The following is a 23,994-nucleotide window of genomic DNA, read 5'->3' as shown; positions in this document are numbered from 1 at the left end:
TTACACTTTGTAACTCTTAGGTTTGTTCCAAACGCAGTTTAGTACCTGAACTTTAAAACGTGGCAATATGCATCCTAAACTTAACATTCCCGTGCAAATTGTAACCTCAAGTCACTATTCTCTCAAATCTGACGTTAAGTTTAACTGTTTGAAAGGTAACAGTGTGTTTATTAGTTTCTAACAGCTACTTTACCCTCGTGACTCCTCAAAAATTATGTATTATATTTTGAAATTATTTCTGAACACGCACAATGATGTAAAAAAAATTAAATATTTAAATAATAGTATATTTGAATTATTGTTGGAGGGAAGTGAAAAAGAAAGAAAAGGGAGGTGTGTTGGAATGTGAGTAAGCTAATATTTTATTGATAGAAATGGTTTAGGGTATGTATGATTGTGCCTCAAAAATAAGGCATTTGTTAGATGTCCTAGTTTTTTGAGGCACCACTAGGACATTTTTGGAGCACCATTTTACTTCAAATGCCTTAAATTTTGATTTAGAATATGATTTTAGGGCACTCTTCGACTTTCTCTAATAGACTTATGATGTATTGAGGAAGACTCATTGTGGATGGGTGATTTCATATCAGATTGGGTGAAGAGGTATAACAGTGGGTTATATAATAGATTTTTTTTAAAACACATATGAGAAAAAATTATATGCAGGCACGTAATCATATCAGATGTCTTAGGCCTCATTTGTTCACGGGTGAACCAACCCGACTGAACTGGATGAATGATCTTTACTCGGCCAGTTTGTTTGTTTAGATAATTATCTAGTTGGACGACTTCAAAATTCAACTGGACGACAGATCTTTAAGTCAAACCATTCGGATGCTTTGCTTTCATCGTTAGTATTCATTTGTTGCTATTTTTATAAATTAGAAGTGATACTAATCAACTTCTGTACACTTTTTTATATGCATCAGTATCATCCTTCATTATATTTTATATTTTTAATTATTTAAATAATTTCTTATTAATACATTTAAATAATTTACATAAATTACATATATGTATTAAAATAATTATTAAATTCATATGAAAAATAATGTGAGATAAATATAAATAAATAAGCTAATTTAACAAAATATAAAAAATTATAAGTTGTATCATCCATAAAATATAATAAACTAACCTAACAAACAACATCAAAATTTGTCATTCAGAGTTATTATCATTGGTTCAGAATTTTACTCATTGAGCAATTATCATCCAGATTTAACAAACGACCCCTTAGAATCCAAACATGTTTTGAATGACTATATAATTTATACTATTTTGTTTGTAGAAAACATATTATTTGAAATTTAGATTAACACCTTAGTTTTCGTAGAATTCAACTCATATATATGGTATTTACTATTTAGTCATACTTGAATGACAATCAACTTGCGCGATGTTTCATTACAAGAGTCTTAAACGTCTGTGATGTTTAATTTGATTGATTGATTGTCATTTGATTGCGAAGTGTCTTATATATATAAGCTAGTGATCAAATATAAACTCAAAACTAACTCCCTAAGTAATTTACCTTGGGGGACGAGAGTTTGGCACGCATTCTAATACTTTCTGTTATTTATTTTTTAATTTTTTTTCTTTTGAATAAAAAATTGATGTTTAAATTGTTATACACAAAAAAGAAATCTCAAAAATAAATTACGGAACAATGTTAGATAAGAGTTTTAAAATGCGTGTCGAGCGATAAAAAAAACTGTAAAAGAATGAGAGAGAAGGAGGAAGTTGTATAATATAAGTAAAATGTACGGATTTAACTTCCTAACTTCTAAATTCAGGGTCGGCTCTCAGTATAGGCCAGTTAGGCAATTGCCTAAGGCCCCTATGTTGAAGAAGCCCCAAATTATATTTGTATATATGTTTACATGTGCAAAAACAAATAAATTAATTTCATGATATTAAAAGGAAAATAAAAAAAATTGGTATTATTATTTTCAAAAAGTCCCAAAATTTATATTAGTAAGTACTCATTAGGTACAGAGACAATGTGATATAATAAAATTAGTTTTATGATATTAAAATAAAAATAAGAAAACTAGAATTAATAACTAAATCTTGTAAAAAAATTTGAAAAATTATGTGTGATTAGATTTTTTTAAAGAATTATAATTAAAATACTAATATTGTTAATATTAGTCATGTCTTGTTTGTGTGCTAACTTAATAAATACTTGACCCGTGAATAATCGGTTTATTAGAGATGTAATATGAGGTTAGAGAAAAAAAATATTTATATTATTAATATTATATTTGAGTTTTTTTTTTAAATTAGGTCTCATTTTGAGATTCGCCTAAGGCCCCAATATTTCTTGAGCCGGCCTGTCTAAATTCGATTAATCCTTGGAATGTATATAAGTCAAAAATTGAATCTGAATAACATTTTTTTTTAATTTTGATTTTTCTCCATCTCGACATCTTCAAAAAATCGTACTAGTAAAAAAGAAAAAAGAAAGAGCACGATCGGATAGCCCAGTGGTTAAGGGTTTATCCTCTGTCGTCCCAGGTCATGGGTTCGACTCTGGCTCACCCCGAGAATATCTTCGAACAGATACTCACTTTGTAAGGCTATAAGCCATATTAGTCAGTAAAAAAAAAAAAAAAAGAAAAGAAAGGCAGTTCACCAAGAAGCTCCACGCGTATTCAAGCTCCCTCCCTCGTTTTTATCGACCCCCTTTTGTGCATATATACACGTACTCATGCTTCCAGTGCTTTCATTTTCTTCAGCTCTTCTAATCACTCTGCATTTCCTCTCCAAGGTACCCATTCTTTTACATTCATTCATCGATTTATCAACTCCCATTTTTACTCTTTTTAATCCCATGTGTTATCTCTTTTTATTTTCACATTTGTAGCTTTTTTTTTGTTGATTACAGTCAGGAAAATGGAGTCCGCGGCCTTAACTTATTCCAGCAAGCCTGTTCACTCTCCACTTCCGGTAATTCTATAAACCCTTTTCATCTCTCTCTCTCTCTCTCTCTCTCTCTCTTTCTCCCTCTCTCTCTGCATGTGTATGTTCAGGGTACTAATTTTGATGATAAAGAACTGATTTTTATCAATTGTCTGGAATCTTTGAATTTGATTACTGAGTGGAATAGGGGTTATAATAGTTTTTGTAGTGACCCTTTTGATGAATTGTTTGTATTTGCTTTTAATTTTTTGATTAAGGTTTACTTTGGGGAGTTTATGTTGAAAGGTGGTGGAAAATGGGTAACTGATTTGTGTTAATGTGTATACATTCGGGCACTAAAACTAGCGTAATTGTGATGCATTTAGTTGTGGCTCATTTAGTTGTGGCTCGTGTTCGTGAGGATATTATTTGTTTACTGAGTTTAAATGGTTTGGAAAATGGGTAATTTAGTTGGAACAATATGTATGAGTTCCTATCAGAAAATTAGGCATATGACCTGATCAAATTGTCTTTGGAGAAGGTCACTTTGAGTTACGATTTTAATTTGTTATTGCAGAGATTATTTGGTGGGGGCTCTTCTGGAATCAAAAGCTCACAATGCAGTTTCATGGTGGGAAGCAAAGTGAGTTTTCCTATGCAGAGAATGCGATCTTTTCAAGTTAGTCGAGAATGTGGGAAACGTGGGGCAGCTCTAAGTGTTAGTTGTAGAGGTGATAAAATTCTAGTGGCAAACAGAGGAGAGATTGCTGTCCGTGTCATACGCACTGCTCATGAGATGGGGATACCTTGTGTCGCTGTTTACTCGACGATTGATAAAGACGCACTTCATGTGAAGCTGGCTGATGAATCAGTTTGTATTGGCGAAGCACCAAGTAACCAGTCGTATGTTTCCCCACAATTATCGTTCCTGGGCATGAGATTCTAAAGTAGGATGATTGTATAGTGCCTTTTTATATTCTTTATTTTTTGCTGCAGGTATTTACTTGTTCCAAATGTCCTCTCCGCTGCTATAAGTCATAAATGCACAATGCTTCATCCAGGATATGGCTTCCTTTCTGAGAATGCACTTTTTGTTGAAATGTGCAGAGAACATGGAATCAACTTTATCGGGCCAAATGTAAGTTCTTGCTTCTAGTTGCTAGTCATTCCTATGATTCCTGGGTGATTTTTTATAAATGGTTTTCCATAATGACGTCTTGTACACTTAGTACAGTACTGTCAGAACATATTTGGTCTTTCTTTCATTAATCAACATTTTGGAAATTTATGTGCAAATTTCTTTGAAATTGAGAACTAACGCCTACTTGCAAGGATATGGTTACTATAATCTCTTCGCAAGTGACCCCCAGATTCCTGTTTAGTCAAAATAATTTTATCGCACTATGCCCGTATAAGCTTTTTATATTATGGTCAAATCAGATGTAGTGTTCTATAAACATAACTAAGTATAATTTTTTGTGTTTAAGCTTGAATTTGGCTCAAGAGTATATGAATGTCTGGTTTCTGCAGCCTGACAGCATTCGAGTCATGGGTGACAAATCTACTGCTAGGGACACAATGAAGAATGCTGGCGTTCCAACTGTACCTGGAAGCGACGGCTTGTTACAGGTACACACTCTGATCTATATATTAGAAATAGTGACCTCATTTAATTTGAAATGATTTGCTGAATAGTCTATCCTGTGCCAATTATTGTCATAAAAGAGTACTGAAGAAGCTGTCAGACTTGCTGAGGAGATCGGTTACCCTGTCATGATTAAGGTAAACATTCTCGTATCTGTATGTCAAATCTCCAGAGGCCTACACTATGTGATAAATGACGTTTTTTTGTATTATACTAAATATATTCTGTCTGTGTGGGGGTATGCAAAATTATATAGTGTTTGAATCCACAAGTTTCAGTTAATACATAATTTGTTCCTATTGATAGTGTGGATCAGTCATGCTAGTTTATTATTCGTTCGTTGGGGGTAACTGAGCTTTAAAGAATAGGAAATGAGATGAAAACACTTGTTGTGTCGATTGGCCAGAAAGCATTATTGTTTTCGCCATTCCGTTGACATAAATTCATTTCCAGTCACATTCCATTCCCCAGAAATTAAGCTAAGATTCCTTTCATTTCATTCAGGCACTTCTATCATGTTCTCATATGTCACATGATTAATATTTTCTTCATCTTATTCCTACACTCTGTAGTCACCTTAAGGTCTTATCTCTATAAGCATTCTTTTTCACTTCTATTTTCCTTCACAACTCCAATATTATTCATTCAAACCCAAACTCGAAACAAAATGAATATCATTATATACTGGGAAGCGAGTTTGTTTAGAATGAGATTATTTTATGAAGTGTTTGAGTGAAGTGAGGCAATGTTGAATTTTCATCGAGATGAAGCACTAACTATGCCCAGAAAGATATGTACAAGCTGTCATTTGAATGATATAGACGATTACCTACTAAAAGATTAAGAGATTTTGTTTGATCAATGGTTACTTTATGTTCTGAAGGCGACAGCAGGCGGTGGAGGTCGTGGAATGCGTCTTGCTAAAGAGCCTGAGGAGTTTGTGAAGCTATTACAGGTTTGCTTTCCATTGTTTATTAGAAATTTACATCTGATTATATATTCTAAACTTTCATGTCATACAATCCATCATACATGTTTCTTTCCAGCAAGACATCTATTGTTCGTAATCTGTTCCTAAAAAAGTTAAATTTTACGACAAAATGTCTGCTATTGTCACAGTTGTCTAAATTAGATAACTTGTACATGCTCTTTTTGGCTTTTGTAATATGACCACATAGTCAGTTCAGAACTTCCACATAAGCATCTTTAAAATAATTTCTACATTTTGCTCAACCTACTAGCAAGAAAAAGGCATGTGAAGAGGCAAATAGTCGTTTAATGTCTCTCTCTCTCTCTCTCTCTCTCTCTCTCTCTCTCTCTCTCTCTCTCTCTCCCCCTCTCCCTCTCCCCCCCTCCCACTCCCTGTCCCCGCCCCCGCCCCCGCCCCCCTATTTCTCTCTCTCAATTAGAATCAGAGTGTTTTTGTCACCACACAATTGGCAGTACATATCTAATTGCCTGAAGCAGCCTTAAGTGCCGTCTAAGAGAGTTATTTCTTGATAAGAGATCAGTGAACCTTGTTAGAGTTAAAGTGTTCCTAATAATTTTGTTTGTTCTGACAGGCAGCTAAAACTGAGGCTGCTGCTGCTTTTGGTAATGATGGTGTTTATCTTGAAAAGTATATTCAGAATCCAAGGCACATTGAATTCCAGGTATATTGGTTATATTTGATAATTTAAACGACTTGTGTACTTCAAAATTAGTGAAGAGAATATTCTTGTTATCAATAGAATATGGCATGCATCTCAAGGCAAACCAGGTCCCACGATGCAAAACACAGTAAGAAAATTGTAAGGAATTGTACCGCTCAGAGAAGGAAAACACACACAAAGATAATGTCGCTAGTCTTAATAATAATCTTAACAGCTAGTGTAAATTACTATAATTCAAAAAGACATCCTTGCTAACTGGTAACAATGCATTGGCATCATCGTTATTAACCATGTCCCAAGTACTACATAGTAAAATGAAGAAACTTGTTAGATGGTCATCATATTTAAATAATCCCAATCTACTATTAATTGTACCAGTTAACCTCAGTCTGTAAGCCTTTAATTAATCTGTGTTACGTGAAATATATAGGTTCTCGCAGACAAGTTTGGTAATGTCATTCACTTTGGAGAGCGCGATTGCAGTATTCAGGTACTATAACATTGTATTCACGTTTAAGGTTCTCATTTCCAATGTCACAATGTGACAGACTATTTGATTTATTTGCTGACTGTTTGACTTGTATTAACTTCAATAATTTGTATAAAAATGATTTAAACATATTGAACATAAATCTGTATGGTGTCTTCTTGAAATGATCACGGCAAAACTGTGAATTTATTGTAATCTCTTAAGATTTCCATGTGAAAGCTACATGTTCATAGTTCCTACTGATGTTATTAACGACTGAAAGTTTTTGCAGTCCCTTAGAAACCCTTTTTTTGGCATATTGGGATTACAAACAGTTCTCATCAGTCAATTTTGTAGGGATAGTCTTGAGTTGTATACACTAATATACACAGTCATGACCTTAGAAATTGGAATATGAATGCGTTATCTTTAATCCTTTTAAGCACTTGCAGTTAAACTTTATTAAATGGAAAACTTTTGAGTTATATAACTATGCCTCCGTAAAAAAATAAATTTTTTTTTGTCACACGTAAAAAAGTAATTCAGATGCATCCTAACTTGCCTTGTCATTCACTTTGATATTCATGATAGCAACTTCCATACCAATACCTTTCAGAATTACTTAAATACTGGTGTTGTTTAATACACAAATCTTATGAAGTTAAGCTATACTCTCATAGCTGTTGGCACAAATGATGCTTCAGCTTTTATGTAATTTGTTGGGTTATGCCAGTTTAAGGATGCAAGTTATTGTTGACACTTGACAAAAGATAAGTATATAAATTTTGATTTTATATGTTAGGATACTAATAATAACTTTTTTGTGCAGAGAAGGAACCAAAAGTTGCTAGAAGAAGCTCCGTCACCTGCATTGACTGCCGAGTTGCGTAAAGCAATGGGTGATGCAGCAGTTGCAGCAGCAGCCTCTATAGGCTACGTTGGTGTCGGTACTGTTGAATTCTTATTAGACGAAAGAGGCTCCTTTTACTTTATGGAGATGAACACTAGGATACAGGTGAATTTAAGGAAAAATGCTGATCAGGATTCAGCCGTTTTTCAAATATACTGTACACAGTGTTTTTCTGCTAGATGTTCATTTACATTTAATATGCAGGTTGAGCATCCTGTGACAGAAATGATTTCCTCTGTTGACCTAATCGAAGAACAAATCCGGGTTGCTAGGGGAGAGAAACTACGTCACAAACAGGTAATACATAAGTTGCTCAGGATACTGGGGTGGGTGGGTGGAGGGAGAGGCATAATCGTTATATATAATTATTGATTCCCTATATAACAGGAAGATATTGTGCTTAGAGGTCACTCTATTGAATGTCGTATAAATGCTGAAGATGCTTTTAAAAATTTCAGGCCTGGGCCAGGTATGTCAGTACATTGTGTTTATTATTTACTTGAATATATATTCCGTGTTTTATTGTTACCTCTACCTTTTTTCTATTTTTTTCCTGGTTCCGCTGTTTGCCTACAGCCCAGCCATGACCATGATATTATAAACCTGTAGTTCTTTTTCATTTAGCTGTTGATTGTGCATACTTACACCCACCCACACACAGAGAGAGATGAACTTTTTGATGTGCTTTTACTTATCCCTGGAATACCTATAGCAGATAAAGGAGCTAGGTCTTATAGTGACATGTAGGTTTCTGGAAATTAACTATATAACTTGAAATTATGTTTAGGTCAAATAACAACCTACTTGCCAGCTGGAGGTCCATTTGTAAGGATGGATAGCCATATGTACCCTGATTACACAGTTCCACCTAGTTACGATTCTCTCCTCGGAAAGGTTTGCATCATTTTCTTACTCATCCCTTCTTTTCAAGCCTGTTGTATAATAAATATGCCACTGCATTATTTGGTTGTACTGCATCTATAATCGTGTGCACTTACCTGTATGATACAGGTATTCTACTATTGCAATTATTTTGTTATATACAAATTGTGTCATTTCTTCATATATCTATCTGTTGCATGTGAGGTACACGGATTGTTTATTTTGATAGGAGTACTGAACCTTTCGACACATAGGTTGTGGTGAGGTTAAGGATATGTGGTTGATGCTTCTCGATTGGAACTTAAAAATGTTAGAAGCTAATTGCTAACAGGAAGGCCCTGTAGGCTGTACCAGTTTAACGGTGTATATTTCAGAGAAGCATGCAGACAGTCGACTTTAGGCCTTTACTGTTTACTGTTTACTATTTGGGGAGGCAGAACCACGGAGTTGCTTTATTTTGCTGTACTATAAAAAGCTCCTGTTAACTCTTCACACTTATGTCCGAATTTTACCAAGCTATGCTCTTTAAAAATAAATAGACAAGTTCAAATTTTACTCTGTTACTCCAATAATTATCATCACATCTGTAGAACAGAATGAATGATTATTGTTTGTGGCCTGGAGGTAAGTGCTACATCTCGGAAAGAATATATATCTGCCAATGCCTAGATTTGAATTGTGATTTTCGATGGATGTTAGAAGAATTGATATTTAAGACCATTGCTTTATGTATGCATGGATTTAGAACTATCTTCATCTTTCCAATATCTTTATTATATTCTATATCTTTCTGTTTACACTGCACGCCTTGGCATTGTAGCTCTCTAATCATTTAACAATCTATTTACAGCTGATTGTATGGGCTCCAACAAGAGAGAGGGCAATTGAGCGCATGAAAAGGGCCCTTAATGATACCGTTATAACAGGTGAGTGCATTTTGAGATTCATACCAGTGAGTAATATATATAGTTATATATATTTCTAATGTTGATGGGCGAATCATCCTCTCCTTGGAGGAAGCACACATGTTTCTGCTCGTTTTGACTTTTTATGTCATTCTTAAACTAAGAACTATCTATAGAGAACGCCTACCTAATTCGAATTGCGTCAAGATATACCCCTCTATGTTTTGACTTTCTGGTTCCATATTGTTCACTTTTCATTGTTACATAAAAGTTATGCCTTGCATACATTTACCTATCTGGTTACTTACTGCTCATATTTATCTCATTTCATTGTTGGTTTTAAGTGTGCTGAACTTGGTTGATACATCTCATTCCATCTGAAACTAGGCTCAATTTTCTCGTCCATGGTTATACATGCTATTCCTCTTAGTTTGTTTTAGTGCCTGCATCACTTTTTAGATTTTTCTAGTATTCTGAAGCTTTTCATTTTTGTATAAATAGCTCTTTCTGAGTTGAATTTTGTGATTGTGAAAAATTGGCTAATTGCTTGTTGTTGATCTTCTCCTTTTGTACTGATTGCATGAATGAACAGATCACTTATGAGTTGTGATATACTATTACTTGTGAAGAAAATTGATTTTCTCAGCTTCACAATAGCAGTTAACATATCTGATCAATATTTATATTTCCAAATAAAACCTCTTTAGTAGTTTGCATGTTAGTCGTAATGTGAATGGTAATTTATTTTTTTGCAGGTGTTCCAACGACGATTGAATACCATAAACTCATTCTTGAAGTTGAGGTAAAAGAATTTTATCATTACTCTTGATTTGTTTTTTGTGAAGATGTATTTTAACTTCTACATTTGCTCTATTTCAGGATTTCAAAGATGGAAAGATTGATACTGCCTTTATTCCAAAGCATGAACATGAGTTGGCAGCGGTAAGGATTTATTTTGACCCTTAATTTTTATTCCCGCGCTTTTGAAACAATGCTTTTTAGTCTAATAATAAATAAGATCAACAAATGATTAGCTTAATTGAAAATATTCGAATCTTTTCTTCGGACACAAACAAAGTTTCTTAATCTTTTACAAGCTATAAAAAATTTACAACAAACCCATCGTGGAATCACAATGTCAGCAACAATAATCCTAGTGTTCTGCTCATACTGCAAGCGGTCAAGTCATTTATAGGGTTACTGAAGCCCCTACTTCCATGAGTCTTCATCGAGGCAGCTGGGGAATCATTTGAACTTTGAAGATCAAAGAACTGCATTTAATTATTTATCTTGGAAACTTTGATCTTTGAACTCTATATAGTTCACATATTACTAGCACTTATCATGATACCTATCACCACCTAAATTAACCCCTTATTCCAGTTGATTTTAGAGACTAGGTGGTCGATTTGAAAGTGAGAAGCCAATGTTATACGCATGGAGTGCTGCCACACTAGACATCTGCTATTAGTTACCAATATTTGGAAAGATGACCATTTTTGTTTTGATGCATGCAGCCCCGGAACATAGTAGCAACCCCTCCTGCTAAAGAGACCGCCAACACTGCAGCATAGAAGAAGAAACAAAATCTCCCGAGGATTAAACATACTGACAAACTTTACTCCTGTAGTCTCTCCTCTCTGCCTACTGAGGCTTCCAGATTTTTTTAATTTCTTTTAGATCATTGCATAGACTTCAGACCGGGATTTGCTCATGTAAAAACTAGTCATAGATTTCAATAGATGTTTATACCGCACATTACTTCTTTCGTTTTTTTGTCCCAAATGGTTCGGTTGGGTTTCGGTTGGAAGGACCGGAATATTATGCTATACAGTGAAAAACCGTGAAGGAATATTAAGGTAGAAAAGAATGGTGCAGGAAGAGTGCAATTGTTCTGTGGTGAAATCTGTGAATGAAGAACAATTTGCTTAAAACTTGAAAAATAACTAGTGATCCAAACAGTGAATAATTTTTTCCTTTAGCCCACAGTTCCTCACAGACAGGACCACATACATATGCATATAGGACAGGACCACACACGTTCATATACTGAACATGAGCAAATTATATTAAAAAACTCTTTTAGAGGTTTCGCGAGTCCGGGATGGGAATTGCAATCTTAAACCAAAGTGTTGTATTGATGTTTGGATTAGGCGTTTGATTCATGATTAATAAGTTCGGAATATGAATTGGAACCTTAAACTTGTGTTGATTAAACTGTGTTGTGCAGGTGTTTGAATTAGCAATTCGAAGTAGAATAAATTATTTCTTACACTCTGCTTGGATATTCATTTTCATATCTTTCATTCTTATTGCTGATTCTCATTCAAGATCTAAATATCCCCTAATTTGTTAGATGATAAGAATTAGTGGACAATTGAGATAGTCTGAGTCGGAACAACATATCTGAGAGCATAGTTAATTCCCTTCTATTTTATATTTTAATCATATTTGAACTCAATCGATATGAGTTGAGAAAGTATTTGATAAATTGAAGTGATTTGATTTTTTATTATTTAAAATAAGTTAAGAATCATAAAACGGTAAAAATAATGGAGAAACCAAATTCTTAAATCTTGTAAAAACCACTAAAAATCTTTTAGAGCTCTATTCATGATCTTTTAAGAATTTATTTAAAAATCTCTCTGGCATTTGAAATGTATATATTCCGAATCTTAGATAATACTCCTTCCGTCACAATCAATTCTATACAATTTCCTTTTTGGAACGTCCCATCATTTCTATACATTTCAAATATAGTAACTTTTAATAATATAAAACACTAGTACACCCACTTTTTTTTTTCCACTATCTCCATTCTATAAGAGCAAGTCCAACAGTGTCCTAGTTGGAGCCCTAAATATAATATAAAAAATTATGTCCTAGTAGTTTAGGACATATTCTACTAACTTCAACTCCAACAATGTGCCTTATTTTCACTATATGTTTAATATTTTATTATTAAAAGTTCTCTTTCATCATTAAAACATAATATAAAATAGAGAGAGAAAGAGAGTGTTGGTAAGAATTTATTATAAAATATGGGATAGGGCAAGGAGAGAGAGTGCCTCAAAAATAGGGCTTGAATGAGTTGTCCTAGTGATATAGGGCATCACTAGGACATTGTTGGATCAAGTTTTTTCATCAAATGCCCTATATTATGACTTAGGACACTAAATAGGACAGCTGTTGGAATTGCTCTAATAATATAAACACTATTATACCCACTATTTTTCTTCACTATCTCAGATCTATCATTAAATATAAATGGGTCACACCACTTCACTCATTTTTCATCTCATTTTACTAACTTTTTACACTTTTTCTTGGTTTCCGTGTCCAAACCAAATGTATACAATCTAACGGGACGGAGGGAGTTCCAGTAGCACTTGTGTCTGCTAAATTTGATAAGTCCAATGTCTTGCGATGGTGCAAAGAATATACACCAATTATTGGATTGGTCCAATTGTCCCTCCCAAGTCCCAACCATGAACAGGTACACTGTCTAAATTATTTTAAAAAGAAGCTACTCGAAACTTGCACACCTCATTCACTGAATCAATTAAAAAATTGAGCAACAAAATCATGGTTTTTAATATTCACGGATCCTAATCTGTTGAGTGATATAATTCACATACAACAAAACTATTGTTTTCTTTAATATATGGACCGTAATCTAGATTGCTCAACTTATTTATTACTCATGACTTTATCGTGATTTATGTGATGAGTTGGAATTTTAAAGCATTTGTTTCGATAATTTTAATTTGTTATTGATTTATGAGTTATTAAAAATATAATATAAAAATAAAAGTGATTTATGGATAACTTATGATTAATACTTATTTTTTATATAAAAAAAGTTAACTTTTGGTTTTAAATCAATTTCTGACCTATTTCTATAAAATATACATTTTCAGCTTAAAGTCAAAAATGATTAAAAGCCCGGACTTTAAACCCACGTAAACAGGCTCCAAAAATTCTTTAAGCCCGGGCAGTTCAGAGATTAAGAAATTATTTAATTTCATTTCTAAATCCAAATGTTCCCTCGTTTATAAGCTAGAACTGTCATTTTTTTTCACTCGACAGACTTTAAGCAGTGTTTTTATTATTTGACATGTATTATAAAATGCATATGAAATATATTTCATAATTTATTTTCAATTTTTTATAAAAAAATCTAAATATTTAAATTCTATTCAAAAGAAAAATTGTTCAAATTTTATACAAAATAATTGAGAGGGAAAGGTAAAGTATTTTGATTGACCGGCCGAATTTGACCTTCGTTTTTATGTTTGATAACGGAAGTATTTATATTTTTTATAAAATATAATTTTATAAATTATTTTTAAAAAAAAATTAATATCCAAATATTTATATATAAAAATTTTAAAATAAATTACATAAATATATTTGATATACATCTTAAAACACTTATCAAATAATGTAAAAAATTATGAAAGAGAATGAGAAAGACGAGAAAAGTATTTATTTTTGTCAACTTATTCGTCAATTAGCGAGATATGTCACATTCATATTGCTCAAGATTAAAACTATATATAGGCAAAGCTTATAATTCATTTTTTCTAATATAAAGGTTTATACGAATTTTTGAGGTTATCAATTGAATTATTTTAAATGAAAAACCAATTTCCCAACATCTATGAAGATTCTATTAAAATTATAATATTATTTTTAGATCAACTTTTTAATTTCCGGAACGACTTGCAGAAATTTATATTAGAATATGATTTATTCCGGTGTAAGAGGGGATAGACAACATAGTTACGTAAGCCTAGGTTCGATTTGAAACGGGGAACGAAATCGGGTACGCGGATATTAGTTTTAGTGGATTCGGTACGATGGAACGTATGAGTACGACTGGTCATTTTAAAACGAATTCTATAATGATATATATAAATTTCATTATAATATACAATTTTAGTTGATAATTTATACATTTATAATTTTTTAAAGAAAAAGTTATTGAATGACAAACAAAAGTACACATTTATTAATAAAATAAACTATTTATCATATGACATAGACATGAAATCATGGATCTACAGTTCAGAACAAGAATGAACTGTGTTCTTGCGGGTTGTTATCTTCGACGATCTGGATCGTGACCCCATACGTCTCCGTTCGCATTTGCTCCCCTATGGAGTACGAACGATCGGGTTCGTGATACGTGGCAGCGTACCCATTTTCTTGTAACTATTGGACATAGTTAAATTTACTCTGAATATAAAAAGATTGTTATGAAAATAAAAGGCATGTTTGGTTGAGAGAAACTTCTGGCTGCTTCTGGCTTCTGCTTCTCTTTACCTATTGGTGTAAAAAAGTGGAAGCAAGCTGAGAATGATACCTTCTCTCTCACAGCTTCTGCTTCTTTTCCAAACACTTTATTAACTTATTTACTTCTCACTTTTATTCCATTTTTTTACAATAAACAAGAAGTCATTTTTTTTAAATTAGACCTCAAAATTTTCAAAATTACGATATCAGATTTTCGCATTTTCATACTCTTCCCTAATAAAATATTCGGTGCATTAGGCAGCACTGCAGGGCCTACTGCAGCAGATTCCAGATTTCATAGCAACTTGAAGGTGGGCCCATTTATCCATTCATTTGCAACTAGTCACTGCCTCCTTGCACTGTTTTAAGACCCGACCCGACCCATCTCTTTCTTTGTGGGCTTTTCATTTCCAAAATAGTCCACAGTATCAGCTACATTTCTTTCCCAAATCTTGTAATTTGGCCCACTTCCGAGGTTATTTTGGTAAAAAAAACCTCTCACCACTAATCATTTCTCACTGCACAATCTAGGGTTTAGTTAATCACATGATTAAATTAATGTTGTTTTCTTGGGTTTTATAATACTACTACAACAATGTTGAAACTTGTGCATCTTTTTCTTTTTTAAGTTAATTTTCTGCTTATAATGTGTTTTACTTATTACCTAAGTGAAACAACACTTCAAGAAACCTATCTGCACAATAAAGGTTTGATCTTTACTTATCTTAGTATGTAATTAGTCATTTGTTTTAGCTCACTAATGTTAAAAATTGTGTTTTTAGAAGTGGGTAAACTGTCAAATCTTGTTAGTTGTCATTTTAGTACTAGGTAACATTTCAGTGTTTCAGTCTTTTGTTTAGTTCTTGTGAAATCATTAAGTCATATGTTACAATCATGGGTTAAACCCTGAAGTTGTTTAATTACACAAAAGGGTATGTTTGAGTTGATGCTTGTGTGTGTATGTGTACATATAATATCTCAATTGTTGTTATTAAATTGAACACCTTCCCCTCTTGAACTCTTGTGGTTTATGTGAATTTCTTCACAAGTTTCAAAATTTTAGGTCACTTCGTTATTGGCTGTTTGTTACATGATTGAATGATTCAGATTGGTATTTTTACTATAAGCAAGCTGCAGTATCAATTTACAATCTGTGAAAGGCAAGTTTTTAAGCTGTAAAATGGTGGGTATCTTGTAGTGGGCCTTCACTGTGAAAAATGTTGTTATCAGGGAGGCCTTTTGGTTATTAGTGTTTTGTTGGGATCGGTGGAAGAATGAATACCTTTTCCTTTGGTTTCTCTTTCTTTCGTTTTTTCCTTTTTTTTTTTTTTTTTTCAAAATGCTGATTTTGGAGTTTTGAGTTTTAGCTTCTTTGTTTGTTTGGTTGTGTTTTGTTTTCTTTCACATCTCATAATTTAAAACCCTAGTTATCATTGTATTGAATTCACCGTCACCATTATTTTTATATTTTCTCTACCTCCCTTTTACATATTTATACGTATATTATATTCAATTGTCGCAATCTAACATTGATTACTCTATTGTTTTTATGATTTTCAGATTCTTGTCATGCTTGGAATGAACTGTTCCCTTAATCTTCTCATGACTCTGTGATGATATTTATTGGAGGTGGTCTCACAGTTCAGACCATTTGGCTCTTTTTGGGGTCTGTTTGTTTTAAATCTTGCTTACCTATATGTTCTGACACACCTATTCCCCAATATATCACACTACTTCAACTTGTCTCTTATACCTTTTTTATGAATTCAGATCTCATATCCAATTGTTATTCTTAGAGAATTCCATACTGGAGATGGGTTCTTCCAAATTATACTAATAGTAATCTGTGAAATTTGTATTGCTATTTTATCTCTTTCTGGTGAGGAAAAAATAAAGTTCTGAGTAGATAGATGAGTGGCAATGAATCAGGCGATAGCTCCATATGGAGCAGGGAGCAGGATATAATGTTCGAGAATGCGTTGGCAACTTATTCCGAGGATTTATCGGACCGATGGGAGAAAATTGCAGCTGATGTCCCTGGGAAATCTTTAGAAGAGGTGAGAGACCACTATGAGCTCCTAGTAGATGATGTTAATCGGATTGAGTCTGGATGTGTGCCACTGCCTCGATACAATTCCTCCTCAAGTGGCTCAATAGGCCAAGCTGGCAATGAAGGAACTGGAAAGAAAGGTGGAAGTTTTGGGAATTTTAACAGTGAATCTAATCATAATGGTAAAGCTTTAAAGTCTGAACAGGAGCGCCGCAAAGGGATAGCCTGGACAGAGGAAGAGCACAGGTAAATTATCATTACTTAATTGTTTAAAATTCTTAATGTGGTTCTATATTGGTTTGTATAGAACTCTGTTATGTAGTTCTATCTTGCTTGCTGCTCTTTGCTTCAGAAATTTGTGGATTCTGGTATACTTAACATTGAGTATAAATGTACTATGCATTTGATGCCTGTGGTTGGTCGCAATGTGTGAGCTTTATACAAGTTGGCTTATAGTTGTAGAGAAGAATTTTGTCACTATGTCTATGGTTATTGTCTTCGGAACTAGTGATGTCATTGGTCTACTGATTTTGTTCAAAATCTTTCTTTGAGCACAAATTTTATGTAAATCTTCGAGCAGAAAGTTTGCTTTTGGACTTATCAAACAACTTATGAGCACTCTCTGCTTAATTGGCGAGGATCTTTTTTTTAACACTGATATTAAAGACTAGCTTATATTTCGTCTGATGCACAGGTTAATTTTAAAATTTTATCTTAATAACAAAATTTTTGTTAGAGATGTGCTAATATTTGAAAAATATATTTACGCTAATGATGATATGATATTTATTTAGAACTAATTAGTAATTATATAAATGTTTGATTTTAGTATGTTGTTGCCGGGATATAAGCCTTAGACTGCCAGTAGTAAGTTGGATATTAAAAAATATTAATTTATTGTCAAATAGAAATTGAAGGACTAAAAACCAAAAAGAAAGACCGACCAACCAACGAACCTAAAGTTCCGGATTTAATTGTATCAAATAGTACTAGTACTCCGATCTGCATGAAGTGTGTTTTTTTAAAAAAAATCTGGATTATTCAGTTGAGAAATTAGTCTAGAATCTTAGGATTAGATATTATTTGCTTTTCATGTTTTAGTAGATAATGTATCCATTACACGTGCTTAAATGTTTCCTGTAAAACTTCTGTGATTTTAGAAATTGCTGTACTTTTTTGTGAACTGGTGATCCTTTTTTCGACGTTCTGTACACATGCTTCCATGATCGCTCTTTAGTCAGCTACCACTTGCATGGTTGCTTTCTCTTCGAATTTGGTGTTGAAGATTATTGGTTTCATCCTTTTCTGTACTCGATTATCTTTTGACGCTCTTTCTTGTTCAAAATTGTATCACATAGCATCCCTTTGCTGTACTCCACATTGAGTATATGCTTCCCGATAGATATATGTTATTGAGCCTTAAAAAGATAGCTGCTCCTTTTCTTTGGCTCTGACCTAGCTATGAGTTGTCATTTATGGAGAATGCCAGGTCTCCACAGCACTGTGACAAGCGATACATATGTAAAAACCCAAACTGGCTTGTAATATAAGAAAGACCCTATTTATCAAGTAAGTCGGTCCAACGTTCATATTTGGTTATTGCTTTAAGGAAAATAGAACTTTAACTGTTATAATGCTGGCTAACTTGAATTCCGTGGACTTAACTTTGCGTTTGTGGTAATATGTGGAGTACTGGGTCCATAATCATCAACAGGTGCTTCATAGCTTAATGTGTCGCAGCATTGATGTCTCGAAAGTGCTGAATCCATTATTTAGCTTTCTATGAGTTACTTATACGTCGTGTTACTTGTGTAATAACTGCTAGTTTCTGCTATTAGAATATAAGCTAGCTGCTCTATTATTTCCAACTTGATAAGGCTACCCTACATTCTCAACCGATAGTTAATTTCATATTTATGTTTTGAGTGATAGCCACCCATACCCATATTTTTTCTCTTGTATAAAGTCTATGTACAAATACAATATTTCAGTTTCACACTTCACCAAATAAACCGTCAAATACTCAGATGCTTTTATCACTAAAGGTTCTCTATCTTTAGCTTTTGCTTGCATCGTAATGGGTCTCGACGTAATAGCATGGCTCAGTCTTCATGTATAAGATATATGCTAGTAGTCATTAAGGGTGTACGTCGTTTTTCTTGACTTTAGTGACCTCATGCTGCATAAAGATTTCTATAATCTATATTTGGCTCCTTGGGAAGCTAAATATTTCACAAATTTAATATTTTTTTTGCTTAATGCCAAACAGATTATTTCTTCTTGGTTTGGAGAAATATGGTAAAGGTGACTGGAGAAGTATTTCTCGAAACTTTGTGGTAACTAGAACTCCTACACAAGTCGCGAGCCATGCACAGAAGTACTTTATTCGTTTAAACTCAATGAACAAGGACAGGAGACGATCGAGCATTCACGATATTACTAATGTCAATAATGGTGAAATGCCAGTTTCCCCAACACCTATCACTGGTCAAACCAATGGTTCTTCTGCAGGAGGTTCATCTGGCAAGCCAATCAAACAAACTCCTCAATTAGTTGCCCCTGGAGTCATGTATGGTGGAACAACTATCGGGCAGCCAGTAGGAGGGTCTCTGGTAGCAGGGACACCGGTGAATCTATCCCAACCAGCACACATGGGCTATAGTATGATAGCCCCTTCAGGACAACTTGTTCCTGGTGCCCCTGTGAACATGGGTCCCATGGCATATCCACTGCCACAAACTTCAACACACAGGTGACTGTTCTTGTTCTGGAAAACAATTGTACAGAGGGTAGAAACTATATAGCTCATGCTCATTTTACAGTGATCGGGGTTCCACCAACTGGGGAAGAATAATATGATGCTTATAAACGATACAGACAAGTGTTCATTATTAATATGTCTGTTTTCTTCAATTCTCATCAAATCTGTAAGCCATAGCAGCCAACTACGTGTTTTATAGCTAGCTGCTGGGATCGTGATGGGGAGTATTTAGGGCAGGACTCCATATTAGTTTTCCTTTAGTTCTAAAACATTTGTTATGTGGTATATGTATTCATTAGTTAGTTGGTGGGTTGGCGATCTTTTCGTGGGCAAGCACTGCAAAGAATTGGTGTCGTTATTTTGGATACCTGAGGAATGCACACATTGGCACCTGCTCGAGGCTGAGTCTGGTTATAAAGATTCTCGCAACTCTTCTAGCCTTGTCCTTGATTTTTTTTTTCCCAAGATATATTCTATTGCAGTAAATTGTCTGTTGACAACTATTGTTTTGATATATGTTTCCATAGAATTTTTATTTTGACATCTTGCAGGTACATAAATTGGAAAATCTGCTGTATATAATAAGTTCAGTGTTGCATGTATGTAGACCCCAAAAGTAAAGTTGAACATGTTTCATAATGCAGAGCTTTTGTGTCAAAATAATAATGAAATGCAAGGTCACCTACTATGGTTTTAAACACCTTAGGTAAGAAAAACATGTCGAATTGTCTTGTAATGTCTTTCCTTAGTTCTTATGGCCCGGTCTTTGATGGAAATAGCTAGTAGCCAGGCCACATGCTACAATATAACTTGGCTTACTTCGAACAAAGTTGTGTTTGTGGTATTTGTCAACCGATGGCAGGCGGGAATTAGAATGGGAGAACGAGCGAATAGGAATGAGTATCCCGAGGATCAAGGAATGGGAGAACGGGCGAATAGGAATGAGTATCCCGAGGATCAATGAATAGTTTACTCGCGAGGTTGAGGTTCTCATTCCATAATACCACCAAACGGGAGAATCGGCGAAGATGAATGACTATCCTGAAAAGCACGTAATCTAGTCGTGAGGTGAAGGTTTTCATTTAATACAACAAAATTATTGTACCAAACACCAAGACACAACATTACTATATCAAAAGCCAACATAAGGATTTGATGTTCCGATCTTTGTTAACAGATTTAGTGTTCCGATCTTTGTTAACTGAACTCATTGATCATGAATCAAACGACCTCTAAATTGCTCCTAATGCTTGGAAGGCAGGCCACCCCTAAATCATAGTTGAAGAATAATGGGGGTGGAGAACATGAATATAATGATATGATATCAAGTAGATTTGACAATGCATATATATGGGCAAAAGTAAAGTAGGCAACTTTGATAAGATTCACTTGCCACTATTAATATTTGGGCCCTGTCCTTTGTCACTAACATGTGACAACTTTATGTTTTCCTGCTCATATCTGGTTAAGCAAGTTTTCAACACCTTGACATATATATCCTCCGGTTGAGTAATGTCTACTGACATTTCATCCTCAACGTTTGCGTATATCTCGCACTTTATGTAGGGTGGTTCGGAGTGGGACAAAGGGTAACCCCGGGTTCTACTTTCGCTCATCCCAAGAAGTATTAAAAGTTAAAACAAATACTTACTTGTAAGACATATAAGCATAAATTGTCAAAAGAAACAGAAGAAAGGTATAGTTTAAATCTAAGAAACACCTTAAAATTTTCAGTATGTCAAAGTGTTGCAATGGTATTCTAATGATTTCGGAGAACCCTTTGAGTATGTTGAATGTTGAAAATTCCAACTAGAAGGGCTAGAAAATGATAACAAGGAAAGTGAAAAATCAGGAAATTATTAGGAAATATTTCTCTGTTCAACATAAATTTGGATACATGTGCATATTTCCGAACTACATTTATCTGAAATCCTGATCATGCCTCTCCTTGCCTAATATCAATCTTCATCGTCTCTGAAATTATCTGAGCAACATTAAATATACTCGCAGAAGATGTGATAATGCCAGACTTGCAGCAATCATAACCTCAGATACTCCTGTAAAATGTATAAAACTTCTCAGAGTAACGTAATTCCAGAAGCATAAACCAACAGGTATAAATGGAAAAATTTCTCGTAACAGCTGCTTAGTTATATCATAGATTCATCATTTTTGACAGCATCATTAAATGAAGCAGCAAGGTACTCGGCCAGACTTGGTTGAGACTTATTAGATTCAGTAGAAGCTGTTGAAGCTTTTGCTCCTTGCATGCTGATTGATTTCGGAAGCCAGGATTTCGATGATGTGCAAGTCTTTGAAGGAGATTTTTCTGTTATCCAGATGATAGGTGTCAAGAACTTCCATGGATCTTCGACCATTGACTTGTTGTAATATAAATCTGGTCTGAGCTCTGCTGAGACATTATCATGAGAGCCTCTTCCTCTGCCACCTCTTCCCCCACTCCGTGCTGGACCAGGGCTGGCATTGTTACCTGACCATTGACCACCACCTCTTCCTAATTTAGGCCTATAACCTGTACCGGGATTGTGACTGTTTCTGGACCAGTCCCCTCTGCCTTGTGCGGGATTATAATTAGGTCTAAATCCCTGACCAAAGCCAGGATTGCTTCCACGTACTTGACTAGGGTTTGGGCTATTATTGGACCAGTACCCTCTGCCTTGTCCGCTGGAATCATAGCTACCTCTACCTCCCTGTCCAAAGCCAGGGTTGCCTCCACGTACTGAACCTCTACCCTCTATAGGATTGAAACCAGGTCCGCCTTGATACTCCCCCACTCCAGGCCTGACACCCTGCTCTGAAATCGGGCTAGGACTGTTGGCCAACCATGGGCCGGGCCTAGGACTGTTGGCTGACCATTGCCCTTGACCCTGATGTGTATAATTAATAGGCCTGCTACCCTGTCCAGAGCCAGAACCCATAGTGTTGGGAAAATTTGCCCTGATAGGTGAACTAGGTGGAATGTTGTACCCATATGTGGGACCAGGTCCATTCCAGGCACCACGAGGTGTTCCAGGCTGCATGCTAGAAGGACGAACCATTCCCGTTGGACTCCAGACAGATTCCTGTTGTTGATACATACCTTGACTTGGAAGGGGCCGAGGAGTAATCTCTTGTACTGGCAAAGCAATGAAGTAAATTTCTCATAATCTCATCTCACACGTACAGTGAAAAAACATATATAGTATATAGTATATATACTTAGTAGCTGAACTCCTAGTGTCAAAAAGGTAGCATTCTCACAATACATTCACTTCATCACCAATATTTTTTGAGGATATATAGAGAAATTATAAATTTTGACACGTAAATTTAAAAAGACAAATGATGACTAGTTTATACGTGTGCAAAGTCAATTACGTGAAAATTAAAGCATGAACGAAAAAATCACCCAGAAAATATGTTATTACTTGAAGGTGTAAGATGTTCCTGTGTAATATTCTGGCTGACCTTGCTCCTCTTATTCCCTGAAAACGCTGCCATTGGGTCTGTGTAGTAACCAAACCTCTGAGGACATGATTCTTGGTTAGTCACAGCTGTTTGAAGCAATGGATTGGGGAGGCCTTGTGTCTGAGAAGAATTCCCAACTTCATTATCTGCACCACTCTGAGCAGCTTCCATTCGCATTGCTTTCAGTCTTTCTCTTCTCTTTTCTGATTCCTCCATTCAACCTGAATTATTAGTTATCCAATTCACTCAGATATTGCAAAGTGACATAGCCAATTGACCACCATAAACTTCTTTATATTACCGTGCCTCAAAATTTTACAGTTCAATCGTTTTTTCAATAACCCAACTGAAAATTTTGTCTAAATAACATTTTTTTTTTAATACTAAAATTCAACTAGTACAGTAGTAGAGTATCACGATTTCTACATTGTCGTCTCTCTATATTTTTTAAGACTTATTATGGCAGTTTGAATCTTACAAAGTCCCCAAAAATTTACAAATTCACTTGCTATCATATGACATTCACTCCATAACGAGATTACACAAAGAGTAATTAAGTTATAAAATCTCAACTCTCAAGGCATACCATTAGCAAATTTATGTATGGCCTTGCACTTATTTGAATACGCATCAAAAGTTTCATTAACAAGATTATGTGATGCCTAAATTTTAGGAAAAAATTACGAAAAGCAGGATCAATCATAATCAACATATTCGAAAAACAAATAATAAAATGAGACAATCATCTTGAAATAAGTATATTATAGTAGCAAGCTAGCCTTTATACACGTACATATTATGAGCAAGTACAATAACAAAGAAAAGGGGGATACCAGAGCTTGAAAAGATCAATCCTTTGTGATTGGTTCTGATTGTGACGGGGAATTGGGTCAGTGAATTTTAGTCTTTCCGGCGCAGAGAGATACAGAAGCTAGGTTAATTAATGTATGGAGAGAGAGCGAGCGAGAGAGGGAGGGTAGAAATTAGGGTTTCTTTTGAATTTGGGTATATCTACGATTATTGCCGGGTCGGGTCTATATTCTTTGAACT

General features: G+C 34.6%; 3 protein-coding genes across 4 annotated transcripts; 2 read left to right on the top strand and 1 right to left on the bottom strand.

Moving 5' to 3' along the window:
- The first annotated feature begins 2,638 nt into the window (after positions 1-2,638).
- On the top strand, positions 2,639-11,144 carry LOC108194026 (biotin carboxylase 1, chloroplastic). The gene is made up of 17 exons (XM_017360916.2): positions 2,639-2,773; positions 2,891-2,952; positions 3,482-3,807; positions 3,901-4,042; positions 4,435-4,533; positions 4,630-4,686; positions 5,433-5,504; positions 6,112-6,201; positions 6,632-6,691; positions 7,500-7,685; positions 7,785-7,877; positions 7,968-8,049; positions 8,368-8,474; positions 9,313-9,388; positions 10,123-10,169; positions 10,247-10,309; positions 10,885-11,144. The coding sequence occupies exons 2-17, from the start codon at positions 2,899-2,901 to the stop codon at positions 10,939-10,941; spliced, it is 1,611 nt and encodes a 536-aa protein (XP_017216405.1). The 5' UTR covers positions 2,639-2,773; positions 2,891-2,898; the 3' UTR covers positions 10,942-11,144.
- Positions 11,145-15,216: 4,072 nt separating this feature from the next.
- Positions 15,217-20,017, top strand: LOC108196929 (transcription factor SRM1). Of its 2 annotated transcripts, XM_017364427.2 has the most exons (3): positions 15,217-15,372; positions 16,226-16,961; positions 18,985-20,017. In XM_017364427.2, the coding sequence occupies exons 2-3, from the start codon at positions 16,576-16,578 to the stop codon at positions 19,469-19,471; spliced, it is 873 nt and encodes a 290-aa protein (XP_017219916.1). In that variant the 5' UTR covers positions 15,217-15,372; positions 16,226-16,575; the 3' UTR covers positions 19,472-20,017. The 2 variants fall into 2 exon arrangements, with proteins under 2 accessions (XP_017219916.1, XP_017219915.1); XM_017364426.2 differs by lacking the exon at positions 15,217-15,372 and having other exon boundaries at positions 15,643-16,961.
- Positions 20,018-21,317: 1,300 nt separating this feature from the next.
- Positions 21,318-23,994, bottom strand: LOC108193465 (protein SICKLE). The gene is made up of 3 exons (XM_017360130.2): positions 23,778-23,994; positions 22,905-23,165; positions 21,318-22,612 (listed from the first exon to the last, which is right to left on the bottom strand). The coding sequence occupies exons 2-3, from the start codon at positions 23,158-23,160 to the stop codon at positions 21,627-21,629; spliced, it is 1,242 nt and encodes a 413-aa protein (XP_017215619.1). The 5' UTR covers positions 23,161-23,165; positions 23,778-23,994; the 3' UTR covers positions 21,318-21,626.

Source organism: Daucus carota, chromosome 7, assembly GCF_001625215.2.
Source record: "Daucus carota subsp. sativus chromosome 7, DH1 v3.0, whole genome shotgun sequence".
NCBI lineage: Eukaryota > Viridiplantae > Streptophyta > Magnoliopsida > Apiales > Apiaceae > Daucus > Daucus carota.
The sequence above is the reverse complement of the archived record's forward strand: the minus strand, read 5'-3'. Positions and strand labels throughout refer to the sequence as shown.